Source organism: Gouania willdenowi, chromosome 8 (genome assembly GCF_900634775.1).
Source record: "Gouania willdenowi chromosome 8, fGouWil2.1, whole genome shotgun sequence".
NCBI classification, from domain to species: domain Eukaryota; kingdom Metazoa; phylum Chordata; class Actinopteri; order Blenniiformes; family Gobiesocidae; genus Gouania; species Gouania willdenowi.
In genome coordinates this window covers 19,855,238-19,871,668 of record NC_041051.1, presented here as the reverse complement: position 1 = coordinate 19,871,668, position 16,431 = coordinate 19,855,238, and the positions used below count along the sequence as shown (strand labels likewise).

General features: G+C 35.7%; 1 protein-coding gene across 1 annotated transcript; it reads left to right on the top strand.

Moving 5' to 3' along the window:
- The first annotated feature begins 266 nt into the window (after positions 1 to 266).
- Positions 267 to 13,682, top strand: galr2b (galanin receptor 2b). Its single transcript, XM_028455536.1, has 3 exons — positions 267 to 375; positions 6,209 to 6,591; positions 12,680 to 13,682. The coding sequence occupies exons 2-3, from the start codon at positions 6,218 to 6,220 to the stop codon at positions 13,440 to 13,442; spliced, it is 1,137 nt and encodes a 378-aa protein (XP_028311337.1). The 5' UTR covers positions 267 to 375; positions 6,209 to 6,217; the 3' UTR covers positions 13,443 to 13,682.
- The last annotated feature ends 2,749 nt before the right edge of the window (positions 13,683 to 16,431 follow it).

Sequence of the window (16,431 nt, the reverse complement as noted above, 5' to 3'; positions counted from 1 at the left end):
AAAGCATTGTCCAATCACATTAATCAGCTTTCAGTCACAACAAAGCAAAGTGTTTTTAATCTTCCTGCCTTATTAAAGGAATGATTTAGTCAGAAATCTCCTGAGGCTTCTCAGTTCTGCGTACGAATTCTCTTCACACATTATCCTTGCATCGCTGTTCTGCAGTGTAGTGGGATCATTAAAGTGAATGTGGAGGAGGGGTACCCCCTCCCCGTCTCACACAAGTGGGAGGGTATGACAGGGTGGATGGGGGAAAGTGTAGACAGCAGCAGCGGCAGCAGCATCACATTGGAATGAACACTGGAGGAAGTGAGACTGAGGCGTTTTGAGCAGATCCACAGGAAGGGCTGTGTGTCTCCACCTTTCTACAGTCTGGTACGTTCATCTCTCTGCATCTGCATGAGCTGCATGCCATTTCCCCTCTTTTAGTCCAAAACATCCATGTGTGCTGGATTTAGGGTGTATGTTCAGTATTTAGGACATCAGAGCTGATGCAGAGATGATAAAGCTTAACTTTGACTGTCAGCTTCCCCTGAATCAAGACAGAAATGTTTACATTCCGGGCTTTTGAGGACAGTTTCAAGTATAATATTGTCACATGCTGTCATACTTTAAAGCATCATTTTTAAAGATTTCCCACTCCTTCCTACACCCAGACACCTCTGTTGTCATCCTTTTCTGAGTGAGATTCTCCAATAATTCCTTCACGTGTCACTATACTCTCACACTGTGTCTGCCACCCCAGCTGGGTTTGAAACATGTTCTCTGCAGGCTCCAGTTTGAAGCTCTAAACATAATAATGACTTTTTTTCTATTGGTGGAGTGCATGATCAGCCACATCAGGTTTGTAAAGTCTAGCATGGCAACAGAGCTGTGAGATAGATTCCTCTGCAGCACAGCCAGCCGATGTTATAACTCAGCCTCTGCCATGCATTAATATAGATGTTCTCTCATCTTCTGGGTCATATGCAGAACATGTCCTTACCTGGGATTATTACACCTTTTTTTTTTTTTTTTATCCTGTTTTTTTTTAGGGAGAAAAAGGAGCATCTGTTGGCGAAACAGTTCATCTGCTTTAAGTTTTATTAATATTGTCTTTTTCATTAAAATTCTCAAGAAAAGCAGCAAGATGTATTACTGCTTGCACATTTTTCTTCAAACTCTTTTGCTTTTTTTTTGTTTTTTCATTCATTAAAAATGAAGTACCAAAGTCTCTAAATACAGAGACCCCTCCCCTTTTCCCCTATCTGTATAATATACTGTATAGAAGGAAGCAGATATAACTGTGTTATTGTTTTTTTATGTTGTTTATTCAGTAAAGATTTGTTGCTTTGGGCTCTTTTTGAATGCCATTCATTTTACTGTTGGTAACAACCAATCTTTGGTCATGCAATATTTCAAGGTCTTAATATGAAAACAATAATTAGCAAACTACACTCTTGTATCTTTGCTTCAATTTACATCAAGCTGCTTTCCTGCTTGGATAAAATTTTGTGAAAAGGTCTTTTTTTTAATTTTCTCTGTTTTATCAGACTAAAACATTCGTTTTCTGTTTTGATGGCTACTAATGCTGGATATGTACCATACTGCATCGTGATACATAACGTTATTAACGTTTCAAGACAAAAAAACGTAAAATTCAACATAAATTCTGAGTATAAATGTACGATACCAACCTGCACTAAGGTGTATAGGTCTTTCTCTGCCTTTTTTTTTTTTTGATTGAACAGCTCAAGGACAGATGACAAGAGTTGTTTTCTCAATGTAATTGTCGTTGTCGTCACTAGAATCTCACACGCAGTGAGCTAGAAATGAGCAAGTGAGTGAAATCTGAAAGGAAAGTACACATACAGTATCATCTGGGCTGGGATTTGCCCTTGTTGCTGGTAACGATTACATTTTTGCAACTGTATCTGTGTTTAATCTAAAAGTTCTTCTAATCCACACTGCCCAAATGGCATTTTTGATGTTTTCACAGATTAAAAATTCAGTCAAAACAATGACAGATGTTGATATTGAAATGTAATGTCTTGCAGAGATATGTCATATCACAGAAACAACAAACATGACAAAAACAAAAATGCGAAAAATGCCGTCAAGCAAATCTCTGTTTAGTGATGTGAAGAAACACAAGAAATGAAGTAAAAACTGTTTTTAAAGAAAGTTTTCCACTTCAGCACCATCGTCTACTTATCTAAGTTCAAGGGCCAAACGTGCCCCACGACTACCAATGTCTGTTCACTAGAGAGAGAGAGAGGTTTCATTTAAGGTCAATACGAAACTGTATCAATCCATAGACGACGTATGCCTCTGAAATCCACAATTGTTTTCATTTTCTGAGAATTTTGTATTGAAATCGAACCTCAGACAACTTTGTTATCACAAGGTTGGTCTTACCTAGCAGTTCAAAACCCATGAAATTGATTGTGCAGGAGGCAAGGCACATACAGAGTAAAATATGAGCTTCACTAAGAATATAAATGAAGTACATAGACTTACTACAAGTGGCAAAACCAAGCCCACTTTGTGTGGAATCATATCAATTTAAAGCTGTACAGTTTCATAATAATGCTCATCTTTTGTAAACGTTATGCCTGTATATTCTTGGTATTTAATGTGTATTTTTTTTTTCCTTTTTAAAAGTAATCATGAACCAAATAAAGTTTTATTCAACTTGATCCCCTTGATTTATGTCTCATTGACATCTCATGAGATTTGCAACTGCAAGTGTTGGAAAATATTAATAATAATAATAATAATAATAATAATAATAATAATAATAATAATAATAATAATAATAACAATAATGAAAATTCAGTATCTGTACCAGGAAAAGAGAGTTTTAACTCTTTAACTTTTTTAATAAACCAGATTAACACATTTTTTTTTTCAGCAAATCTTGCGGCAATTGCAACCGGTGACATGAAAATAAAAATGTTTCCAAATCTTTATCACTATCTCTTTGTATCAGTTATTAAATGGTTATAAGATGATTAAATGTGCCATCTCTGTCATGTTTTTGCTTCACTCAATGCTCCAATGTGCAATGGTTTTTTGTAAGCTTTTTGTGAAAAATTATTCATAAAAGATTTCATTTACTAGCAACAACTACCCTGGATGCACAATAAGGACTATGTCTCCATTTATATCTTTAGATGCCAGGTTGGGATCCGCCCCCACCTCCGTATATCTTCTTATAGCTAAAAGTAAACAATCAACACCGACTATTGCTGCAGTAAATTCAATAATGATAAAAGCCTGGGTTTTTTTTTTTTTAGTGCAATAGTTTGTTGCTCCCGAAAATGTGCAGCTTGTTCCTGACTCTGACTCACTGTCGTCATTGTGTGTATTTGAAGTGTGTATTTGTCAACTCAGTCACCATTACAGCCGTTCTTCAGAGATAACGCTAATGCAGTGCTGTTGAGTCAGCTAGAAATGAGCTCGATCCTGCACTGAGAACTACTTTACAAAAAGGTGTCTTTAAGTGTGAAAAGGTGCCAGATATAATTTACATATTTACAAAGGATTTTTATCCAGAACTACACAGTGGCTGATTGATTTCTATTTATAATATGTTTGGAGGGAGTCTTTAAAGCTGGAAGAGACAATCATTTTTATCAGATAAAGACATAATTTAGGCCGCATGGATCAATACATCAAAAATAATTAAAAAAAAAAAAAAAAAACATGTACAAAGTTTGAAATTTTGTTTTGATCTCCACTGTAAACACTTGGTTTGTTGACATTGGCGAAACAGTTTTACACATTGCATTGTGGGGCGTGGAGTCCCGTAAACGAACGCATAGATGTGTTTTTCCTTCATTTTTTATGTGATTTCTTGTGTTTCATCTCCAGATAAGGAGGACAGCGATTGGCTTGACACTGTTTTTGTTCTATTTTGTTCCCAGTATTCCACGTGATATCATTTCACTCCGCGAGACATAAAATTTCGCCCGGATTTGGATCTTTCCGCGTAAACCTCAAAATAAACATCCGCCATTGTTTTGGCTATGCTATTAGCTATTAGCATAAATTAGGTGTCATTAAGCTGTCATTTGGTGTTGTTTGCTAAATGAGGACACCTTTGGAGCTATGTTGGCATTTTTTAGGTTAGGTGGAGGTATCTAGTGGGGTCAGGTATATTTAGGGTTAGGGTTACACTTCTATGCACCCGTCTACGGAACTTCACATCTCACAATACAATGCGCAAAACTCCTCAATTTCAACTAACCAAGTGTTTACAACGGAAATCAAAAGAACACTTTTGAGCAACAATTTCAACCTTTTACAAATGTTTTCAAAGCAAATGATCTATGTCTTTATCTCATTTAAAAAAAAATGTCTCCAGCAGCTTTAAAGTCAGTTTTTGACTTTCCAGTCCCAACTTAACACTTCTCACATTGACGTCCATTGAAAATGTAACATTTGAGTGTTGCGCAGTCACATCAGACATCATCATCTTTCTTTTTTACTGTGGACTTTAGATTTTGTTAAGCGCACTGAGATGACTTTGTTGTAATTTGGGCTCAAACCTCTCTTTTACTGCTGCACATGGTGAACAGATGGTCCACTCTGATACTGGCTAAATGCTAATATATTTTCTAAGGAATAAGTACGCTACTCTGCTTTTTGCTTTTAGTGAAATGATTTTAATCAGAGGGCAGCAGCCGAGCAGCAGAGAGGCTTAGAATAGAGTAGAGGATCAAGTAGTTGAATTGGTTTCAGAGTGGCTTGATTCATTTCCCTGAAAACTTCATAATGGATAGGCCTACTCTCTCTCTCTGACCCTCAATTTCCACCGGATGTTAGTTTAAAAAAAAAAAAAAAAGTTAGACTTTGTTTAAAACTGAAACATATGCTCATCTTTTTGTTGGTCGGTTGTCATCGTCAGTACTAAAATTGATTGTTTTTCTCTATTTAAATGATTAGCTTTTACTTACTTTTAGGGATGTAACGATTCACTCAACTCCCGATATGATTCGATTCACGATACTGGGTTCACAATACGATTCTCTCACGATTCATTTTCCAAAATGGGAATGTAGACAAATGACTGAAACATATTCCTTTATTTTTTTTGGGAAAATACTGTACTATTTTCCTTTTATTTTTCATTGTCAAAAGTATCCCTTGATAAACTATTCAAAACAATGCAATTTAACGAAAAATAAATCTTGAATGAAATAAATAAAGGAATAATACAAATGAAGAAGAAGCCTATTAATTTAAATTCTGGTTCTATAGTAAACAATACAAAACTGCATAATAGTTCTTTTTCTTTTTAAAAGTGCAACTGAAAATGTATTTTGTGCCTTAACAATTGGACTTTAAAAAAACAAACAAAGTCATTTTACTGTATTTGCGTCAGAAATTTCTTTGAACCAGCAGATGGCGCTGGTAACACAGTGGTTGGTTGGCATGCAGATATTCTAGCAGTGAAGAAGAGATGCTACGCTAGCAGACGGAGCTAATAGAAAAATGTGACTTTTACAGATATTCACATAATATTACAGATATTCTTTCAGTGCCAAAGGGATAAGGAATCATTTATGAATATGTTTAAGAGTAGAAGGCGGCCAGAAATAAAGTAGTAGCAGATTCTGCCCGCCGCCAACACTTTTGCTGTTTAAAAAAAGTACTGCAATTCAATTTTCACAGCATCGATGTGAACTGTGATACCTATGAATCGATTTTTAACTGTCTTACGATTAATCGTTACATCCCTACTTACTTTATTTGATTTTTTCTTAAATATTGCTGAACTTGCATAGGTGTTGCATGTACATGTCTTAAACTATATAAAACAACTGATAGTTTTTTTTCCTCCATTTACTTTTACTATTTTTTTCCGGTTTGGCAAAATATGTATGATGGTTTATAACTGGTTTGTTGGGAGGTCAATGTAATATCCTGCCACCTTGTTCTCACAAATTACACATTAAGTCTTTTCGCACTACGCATTTTCCAGGAATATGACTCAGCGACTGAATGATGTGATCTGCATTTGTTCCAAATTGTATCTTGCATTTAGCTATCAGACAACTAAAAACATATAACAACAAAGATCGGGTTTAAATGATTGACACAAAGGTAGCTTTTTTTTTTTCCATTCAAAAAAGCCCATTTATGTTGATCTACATTTTCTGGTAGTGCAATGATCCAAAATTGCTGCCTTGACACTTGTATCCTATCATGTATCTCTTTCCAGACGTGTAAAATGGCAGATTTGGAGGATTTCATCCAACCAGGGGGGCAGGCCAACTTCTCTGAAAGCTACCAGTTGAATCCAACCAGTGTGATCGTGTCAGTGGTCTTCTCCCTGATATTCTTACTCGGTACTATCGGCAACAGTCTGGTGCTTGCTGTTCTGCTGCGGAGCGGACAGCTCGGATACAACACGACCAACCTGTTCATACTCAACCTGAGCGTGGCCGACTTCTTCTTCATCATCTTCTGCGTCCCGTTCCAAGCAACCATCTACTCTCTGGAGGGATGGGTGTTTGGCTCCTTCATGTGCAAAGTGGTCCACTTCTTCATCAACCTCACCATGTACGCCAGCAGCTTCACCCTGGCCACCGTTTCTGTAGACAGGTAGAGCAATCAGTACACGAGGAATTACCATTGCATGCACAGAAGAGTGTGGGGTGTAGTTCAGCCAAGTTATGGGTGCATCGCTAGTTCTTTTTATTGGGACCAATTGGTGAGAGTTTTAAAGAGTTCTGATTCTTTTCATTCATTTTTCTGAATACATAATGTATGGACTAGGATTGAAGGAACATTTAACCCAGAATAACAACAAGTGTTTCTGCACGAGATTACGGCCTCCACCTTTAAGTTACATTGTCCTCCCACAGGTACATTAACACACCTTATGTATGTTTATTAACGTAATGTCGTAAAACATAATTATTATTTTTCAATAGTAGAAAAAATACTCCACAGTTACTCTGGAACAGCATTTTGTCTAATGACAAATCACTATTCAGTAAAAAGTAGTTCATTAATGAATGAAAGTGTCTATTTGTACGGTTGCCGTACGGACAACCCCGTTGCTATTGGTACGTTTACGAAGTACACGTATGTAGAGTATTAGGTTTAGGGTTTACGGTTAGGTTTAGGGTTAGGGTTAGGTTATAAACCTATATCGCAACAATTTTCAAGGTTAGGGTTAGGTTTAGTCTTAGTCACGTGACCTAAACTGGCCAATGAGGGGCGCTGCATATGGATAGAAGGGTTAGGGTTAGGTCAGTTTATGTCGGTATATTGATATGGCAACCGTACGGATAGCCACTGCCTTTATGAATTGAATAACAAACTGACAGATTGAGCTCATTAGAATTCTCAATCAAATGATTAGTCATGTAATGAACAGAATAATGGAATGAAATGAAAATAATAGCCTTTGTAATACAATCAACCAAATAGTTCCTCTCTTTCATTATCTTTTGATTTAATAATGCAACATTTTAATCAAGATCAATTTTTCTAGAGAAAACAGCAATAGTGTAACCCTTTCATCCACACAATTTAGCATTGCATTCATATTATGTTATATAATATATGTATATATACTGTACATGCTTTTTTAAGTATAATACTTAAAAGCACTGCAGTCACATTAATTTGATCATAAAACAATTCAAGTCCTACAGGGAAATAGAAGACTAAATTATATGAGAAGGCAGCCATCAAAAATACATGATGATGAGGCTAGCTGATTAATCAGTTTGGTATGCTTTTGTTTTTTTATTTATTTAGTATTTTAAATATAAAAATATTATTTTTTTAGTGCTGTAGGCTTACGTGACGTTAATATATAATCCTCCCACTCATATGACTAATTCATGCACCCATTCAGGCATTTCCTTGTTCTGTTTGTATATGCTGCTCCAGTCAGTTAATAAATCATTCATTCTGTTGAATTAATTATTATGTAGGGTTTACTCATACTTGAGCTATTGTTTTGTTTTCAAATACTACATTTAATTAATCTTTTTAGTGTTGTTTTTCGTTCGTTCATGCATGCCACCAAGTCATTTAAATGAAAATAGTTTTGATTGCTCAAATTTTTCATGATTTTAGTGCAAAACTTTAACGCACAGCCATTTTAGCCAAAATACAAACGTAAACAAACATTATGTATGAACATATTTGACAAAATGCTATCTACAAAGACACACAATTATTTTATTAAGGTTATCTGTGATGCTTAAATTTAGTCTAAATTTATCTAAAGAGCTACACAACCCATCTCATGAATGCACTTCTGATGATGGGTCAAAAGGTGAATAAAAAACCTTGATATTAATTTGTGTCAGAAAGGTCTGTGGAGTCATTTTATATGAACTTTATCCCTTTAAATACACGTAACATCTCTCTATATGTGGGTAACACCATTATGGAGATTTATGCCTATCAGCATTTACATATCATGTCAACAACGAGTCAGGCTAACTATGAATTTCCGTTCCCATGGAGAGTCTCTGGTGAAATAGAATTTCAATCCGATGTTCTAACGTTTAGTTCTTAGTGACCTGTCATCCTGTTCTTTGGATGTTATGATGTTAATCATAAGAAGACTAGCAACATTGCAGTAAACATTAAAAATGCCAGTGGTGGGCACTCACTATCAGCCATTTTACCACAGATCCATGCATGACGTCCAGCTGGACAAGAAAGACACCCTAAAGTCTATACGCTATGATAGGAATGACTTTAACCTAAAAAAAACAAAAAACACCTAGAGTTAAGTGAATGTAGCGCTTCCTTGAGTAATTACATGTCGACCTCCACAACCATGAATTTTACTTGCTTTTATTACCTCAGCCAAGGAAGTAGTATTTATTTATTAGTTTGTCTGTTTGCAGGATGATGTTAAAAGTTTTTGGATATGGAACAAATTTTACCCAAGGATAGACCTTACGCCATGGAAGATTGAAGGTTCCATTACATTTTAAAGGGAATCTGGTTCATCATGCTGATTATGGATGATCTGTATCTCTCATCATTGGCGAAATTTCAAAAATTCATATCAGTTTGTAATGACCGATCTTTATGAAATTTCGCTCAGTCATGTCTGGTTACCCTACCAACTTTTATCCAAATCCGGATAGAGTATTTCATCGCGATTTTAAAAAACTTCAGGTGCCCAAACATTTAGTTCTACTGTTTGGTTATTAATGGAGATATAAATGTCTTCCAAGCCCTAAAAGTGTGAATGATCGCTGTACCATGATCAGGATCACTGATCCAGATAATCTCTATTTGAAACAGGACTATCATTCTTAGCATGTAATTACTTCTATTAAGTTGAACTGAAATGTTTTTCAGTCAGGACTGCTTTAGTCAAAATAAATGATTTATTTCCAATAAATGTGCATTAGAATTTATATAGCGCCTATGAGCGCTTTATTGGATATGTATGCAGTCACATATTTGGTGGTATGGGTCTGTTCCAGGACCTCCTTGCCCTTTCTGCAAGCTTACTTGGAAAGCCGGAGGTAGGGAGAGCACTCCTCCCTGACCTTCCCTGAGCCCTGGCTAAAGGCTAAAGCAAGGAGAGCGGTTAGCGGAAACCCCCTGGAACAGATCAGAGCATATGTTAATGAAAAAAAAAAATGACACCCAGTTAGTTGGATACATACTGACCTGGAGGAGTTGGGGCGGAGGTGGGCTGTGAGATGCTTGCTGAGGAGGTAAGATGCAGCTGTCGCGGTTTAAGTCGTGCTTCCTGTATGCTTTGACCAATAGGGAGTCAATCTGGGCCTGAATTAATGCTAAGCTCAATTTATGCTTACTTATAAACAAATATAGTTCCATTTACTGTATACTTATATACTTATATTAGTTAAATTTACTCAAAAAGGAAGAAAATGTTCCACCAACTTGACATAATTAATTTAGTCCAACTTTTTCTATTACTTTGAGTATAAACTACTTAATCTATTTAATTACCGTGAACGTTCTGGTTTACAGCGTATTGTTTTGTTTTGCCATCCGACGGTATTACCATTAGGAGCAACAGAGCATTAGAAGTGTCGTTAAATCCTTTTACTGAGCGCCCGTGCCTCCGATATTTTGGATGAGCATATGATTTCCTTGACTACTGATTCCTTGCAGAGTTGGCAACGAGCCATCAGCGTTTACCGGTAATGTGTTGTAAAATGTGATAATTGGTGTCAATAAGCACAGTCGGTGTATAGCTGCTCTCGTCTCACCCTCCAGGTTTACACTGTGTCGGGTTCAATAGTCATTTCCTCTTCACTCTGAAATCCCTACAAGGATTAAAACCTAGTTTAGCCTGGATGAGCAGCATCATTCACACCTGCACTGATGGAGTAGTCGTAGTAGTAGACGTATGCATACATATTAAACAAAATAACCACTTTAGTGCCATCATTCGACGTATTCAAGGTGAATATAACCAAAGCAGATTTCAGTAGAATAATTAATTTGAAGTATTTGGTTTATTCACTCAGTAGCCTTGTACTATCAGGCAGTTTATATGTTTTTTGAGTTATGACTCATTCAAAACCTCTTGAACATTTAATAAACAGAACAATGACATGACAGAGCTCAGTCACCACTCACTACTAAGCTTTTTTAATAGTTTGTTTAATTAATAGATATACAGTATTTGAGTATCAGGGATTGAAACACACATATAAGATATGGAATCACTTTCTCTGGAAAATTCTTATAAATGTTTTTTTTTTTTGTTTTTTTGCATTTTATTTGGCTTTTACTTTTATGTCACTGGTTTTTACTAAACTACAAATCATACCAGACCCATAAGTCCAAAAAAACAGTTGAATCACAATTTTTATAACCTTTTGATAAGTCTACTTCAAATTTTTATCAAAAGTCCAGATGTTTTTATTCCTCAGAACACAAAACACTGCCTACATCAAAGTTTGTTGATGATTTTAATTGATTTTACTGATGATTTTAAATGTTTTTATTGATTTTAAACAATTGAATGTTTTATCATGTAAAGCACATTGAGTTGCCTTGTGTATGAAATGCGCTATACAAATACATTTTCCTTGCCTTGCCTTGCCTTACATTCAGACTTTTTGTGGATTCAAGTTTTTTTCTTTACTTATATAGAAAATTAGATAGAATATATTATCAAGACTGGTATTATCAAATAGTATGAACAACTAAATAAATAATGATTGTCAACTACAAAAAATTGACATAAAGGAAAGAAGGACATTAGCAGCAGAATCTGATTATAATGGGCATATTTGACTTCTTATATCTAATTACTAAAGGTGTTCGATATTCACTTTTTGCCAATATCGACACTTAATTTCCAATATTAACTGATACATACATAGACCCCCTCACCCCTAATCTAATTTTAGGTCATATTTTACATCTCTTTATGAAATTACCACGTTAACCCTACTTTTAATATAATGCGTCACTGGATATATTCCACCTTAAACATCATCCGTACAAAATAAGAAAATGAATTCAACTTCAGTAATGGATTCATTGCCATATCAATTTTTAAAATGTTGTCACAAACTACAGGACGAATCAGTTTTTCCACATCACGTGGAAAAACCTACACCAAAGTCCTAATGATAGGCTGCTTTACATCCTCTTATCTTAATTGTAGTAAATTTGGCATATGGATTCATTATTTTTATTTCTTTTTGTATTTGACTATTGTTGATTAGATTTGCAGGTTCAAAAAGCTTCCTTAGCTCATATTTTCAAACCAAGCATGTGGAGGATTTGTTTATTTATTAAAAGAATGTGGGGTCCTTCACTGGACTCATAGTTTTAGCTCCTATATGTGCTCATTTCATTCAGAAGCCACTCATTGTGCTGTTACTGAGGCTATTTTAAAAGCTCCACGATCAGATATTACAGAAAAAAACAATAGCTGATGGCAAAGGCAATGTATCACATTTCCATGAGGTATTCTTTTTGGTCAATTGAAGCAATAAATGGTGTGAATGAGTATTAACCAACAGAGAACCTTCAGCAAGAACTAAGGTAACAATGAGCGCAGAAGCACAAGGATCATCAGTGCTGGGGTTGTAGATGGACTTCCTTCACAATCATGTTGCAATATCAGTTTTCATAGAGTGATGTGGTTCATGGTTTATTTTTCAAAAGGACACCAAGGGAAAATATTTTACAGATAATGGTTTTTAGTCTGTGTGGAAATCCAATGTGAACTTATAAACCACTGAAGCATTGATTGATTGAAAGCAAATGTTAACAAGGTTCTAATCAAGAATGTTCTAATAAAATAACAGGTTTAAACTTCTTCAAATAGCCAGACATAGGAGACTTTAAATACACTACAGTTTTACTTGCAGCATTAGTCATTTGTTAGCATTACTCATTGCCCTGGGGTTGGATTGTCAGCGTTCAGCTTCAACCCTGTGCAGAGATATAGGAGATGTGTTATATGATTTTCTATTCCTGCCCACAGGACAGCTTTCTACCTTTATGCAAAAAGAATGTGAATAGAATCTAAAATATATGTATATATGCACTGTATATGAATAATGAATGCACCAGTTATTAATGACAGAATGTAGGACATCTCACAGTAGGAGCATTGATTACAACATCTGTGCGTGTGGTGTAGTTGGTAAGTCGCGAATGCTAATGTGGCTATACTGTTGTTGTCTTTTATATATATTTATTTTAGGTATCTGGCTATCCGCTACCCACTGCGCTCCAGAGAGCTGAGAACCCCTGTGAATGCGGTGGTAGCCATGGTGGTCATCTGGGGGCTTTCCCTGGTCTTCGCAGGTCCATATCTCAGCTACTATGATCTGATTGAGTTTGATAACAGCACCGTATGTATCCCTGGCTGGGAGGAGCAGGACCGTAAAGTGCTGGACACGTGCACCTTCCTGTTTGGCTATGTCATTCCCGTGTTGATTGTTAGCCTTTCCTACACTCGAACCATCAAGTATTTGTGGACAGCCGTTGATCCTCTGGACGGGATGTCGGAATCCAAGAGAGCCAAACGCAAAGTCACCAAGATGATCATCATCGTCACCGTGCTTTTCTGCATTTGCTGGCTGCCTTACCATGTGGTGATCCTGTGCTACCTGTATGGAGACTTTCCGTTCAATCGGACCACATACGCTTTCAGGCTTCTCTCTCACTGCATGGCCTACGCCAACTCTTGTGTCAACCCTATCGTATACGCTCTGGTGTCTAAGCACTTTCGTAAAGGCTTCAAGAAAGTGTTTAGCTGCCTCCTCAGTAAAAATGGGAGAAATAAGGTCCACGTGGTTCATGTGGCCAACACTGTGCCTGGCTTTGAAGCAGGTTCAACAGAGTTATCACAGATGCATGAGGAGCATGTGCGACAGAATGAATGTGAAATGATTAGAAGACCTCTCCCGGAGCCACGAGAAGCCACAGTGACTCTGAACTTGCCCTTTCAGCAGCAAAGTTGACAAGTGATCCCTGTTGACTGATGATAGATTGCCTTAATGTGAAACTCAAAGAAACAAACATCTAAGTACTTACACTTTAGGGCAGAATCAAGGCTCCAATCACTTTCTGCAACATACTGATATTCTCTCATCTAACTTCTATTCTTACGATTTGAATGTAGATCATTGGAATGTATCAAACCGTCCTCAAAGTATGAAGCAAAATACGAATATTAATCTTTACTACTTTGAATAGCTCACACAGACAATCACACATAAACAATGCTTACCTATGTTCTGACAATATATCTATATCCTAAAATTATCAAAACAGATACAGATTAAACACATTTTCTCACACTTTTTATTCACTTGACTTGTATTCAGTCAGGTTGGGCAGACCCATGGCTGGTCTGAAAGTATAAAAGCGAAATGTAGTATATGAGCCTGTCACCATGTGGCAGTAAGTAGCACCTCAAGGCAAAATTCTTTTGCTTGTTTTTTTTTTTTCTCAATTGTGCAGCAATTTGTTTTATGTTTTAAGGTATTCTGTGGCTCAAAATATGGACTTGGAGCTCCAAACAAACTCATATATACTCTGCGTTTTTTTTCAAGCTATGAGGTAAAGCAGAATACCGTACTTGCAGAAAACCTATGCATGCACAAAAAGAACATGCTAGCCTCTTCTTCTGCTTCTTCTCGTTTAATGGCGTTTGGCGTCCAGCATTCTGGTCCACTTCCTGCTTCCTGAGTGTGAGCCAATAGGTGGCCCCTTTTAACCTGTAGAAAGTTCATCTTATCTTCCCCTACTATGAAACCACCTAATCCTATTCTAAATACTTCCCTTCCCACACATTTCTCAAGCACATACAGTACATTTACACTTTTTGACACTGTAATAAAACCTCTGTGTTTAAGGCTAATGCTGGCCTCGCTCACAAAGGCCTCTACAGAGGTTTTTATGTTTGTGAGCCAACCTCTTCTCCACTGAGCCACACTTACAGAATGTTTCTATACAAAGATCTGTCATTATTTTCTATTTTGTTCGTCTCTTGTGTTTTCCTCAACTGCCATACATTTAAACACATGGAAATCAGGTTGATCCAGACTCAGACTAAAGATATAACCAATAATTCTGATTCCTATCCATACTAAATGCCTTAAATACTTAGCAGTCCAACCAGGTACGTCATTTCTGAACCCAGAGGACCAAAGGTCTGACATTAACAGTTAACTATAGTTTGCACATTTAAAATGAGAATTTAAAGAGTAACTAAACACCCAAACCTCTTTTTTTCTGCTAAAACTGGGTATGAAATAGTACTGTTGATATATTATTTTCCAACTTTTGACATTTTAAACAAACTGTTTTAATTTTGGTGTACTTTGTTGTAAAAATGTGACTTTCTGCTATGGGTTGGAACGTGGCTATTACAATCAAATTTTGCCATTGGCTGAGAATGAGACATTTTGGTGACTTTTTACTTCATGTACCACTACTGTTGGCCCCGCCCCTCCTATAAAAACCTGTGGACTCTGCAATTTTGTGGTGAGTCTGAATGAGAGAATTGTGAATAGAGAGACATAGTGAGTATTGAGTAGCTAGTTAACATAGCATAAATTGTTATTTTTCATTTCCATCCTATGAAACACTTCAGCAAAAAACCTCTGGATTTATTTATTCTGTAGCATTATTTTGAAAAACTATGTTACTTATGGGAAGTCTGAATGATGTCTCATGAGATGTTTAAAGCATATCTGAGCTGATTATCTGTACATGAGAGTGTGTTCAATTTATTCCACACAATGCTTTTTTTTCCCCCAAAGAATGTCCTCTGTTTATATGAAGCAGGGCAGATGTTTTTTTTTTTTTTTTTTTGAGCGATTGTATTGGGAAATGAAGTGTATTAGCAACAAGACACTTTCAGTTTGTCCGCACACAATGTGGATCTCTTTTCAATTTCAGAACAGAATAGAAAAGATTGAGTGAAATGGATGGATGATATGCTGCAAATCACACAAATCACACAGATGTATTTTACAAAGATTCTGTTTACGGCATGTTTGATGTTTTTAAAAGTTATATATTTGAATTGATAAATGTTTGGTATCGCGTATATGTTTGAGAACATTGTTTTGTGTTGTGTTATTTTGTGTTTTTAGTAAGCTTGCTGTACTACCTCAGAGCTGTAAAAAGACATAATTGTGTTTGGAGCTTATGTAACCTACACAATATCTTTTTTTTTCTGGAAAAAAAAAACAGTGTTTCATACAGAACATTGTCGCAATTTTCCTCCTTTGTGTTTGCTGCAATTTTGTACAGTATTTAGCATCTGTGTGGAACCGAGGGCTTCAGTTCTTTGAGTTTGTTTGCCTTTTAAATAAAACCTACTTGTTCTATGAAGTATGTTATCTATCTATCTATCTATCTATCTATCTATCTATCTATCTATCTATCTATCTATCTATCTATCTATCTATCTATCTATCTATCTATCTATCTATCTATCTACAGTTTTTATCTATCTATCTATCTATCTATCTATCTATCTATCTATCTATCTATCTACAGTTTCTATCTATCTATCTACAGTTTTTATCTATCTATCTACAGTTTCTATCTATCTATCTATCTATCTATCTATCTATCTATCTACAGTTTCTATCTATCTATCTATCTATCTATCTATCTATCTATCTATCTATCTATCTATCTATCTACAGTTTCTATCTATCTATCTATCTATCTATCTATCTATCTACAGTTTCTATCTATCTATCTATCTATATTTATATCTATCTATCTATCTATCTATATTTATATCTATCTATCTATCTATCTATATTTATATCTATCTATATTTATATCTATCTATCTATATTTATATCTATCTATCTATATTTATATCTATCTATCTATCTATATTTATATCTATCTATCTATCTATCTATCTATCTATCTATCTATCTATCTATCTATCTATCTATCTATCTATCTATCTATCTATCT

What these genes read in the sequence shown, in the direction of transcription:
- galr2b (XM_028455536.1), top strand. Translation starts at nt 6,218, where the DNA reads ATGGCAGATTTGGAGGATTTCATCCAACCAGGGGGGCAGGCCAACTTC. An exon ending in GCCACCGTTTCTGTAGACAG is followed by an intron (nt 6,592 to 12,679) that starts GTAGAGCAATCA and finishes TATTTATTTTAG; the next exon opens with GTATCTGGCTATCCGCTACC.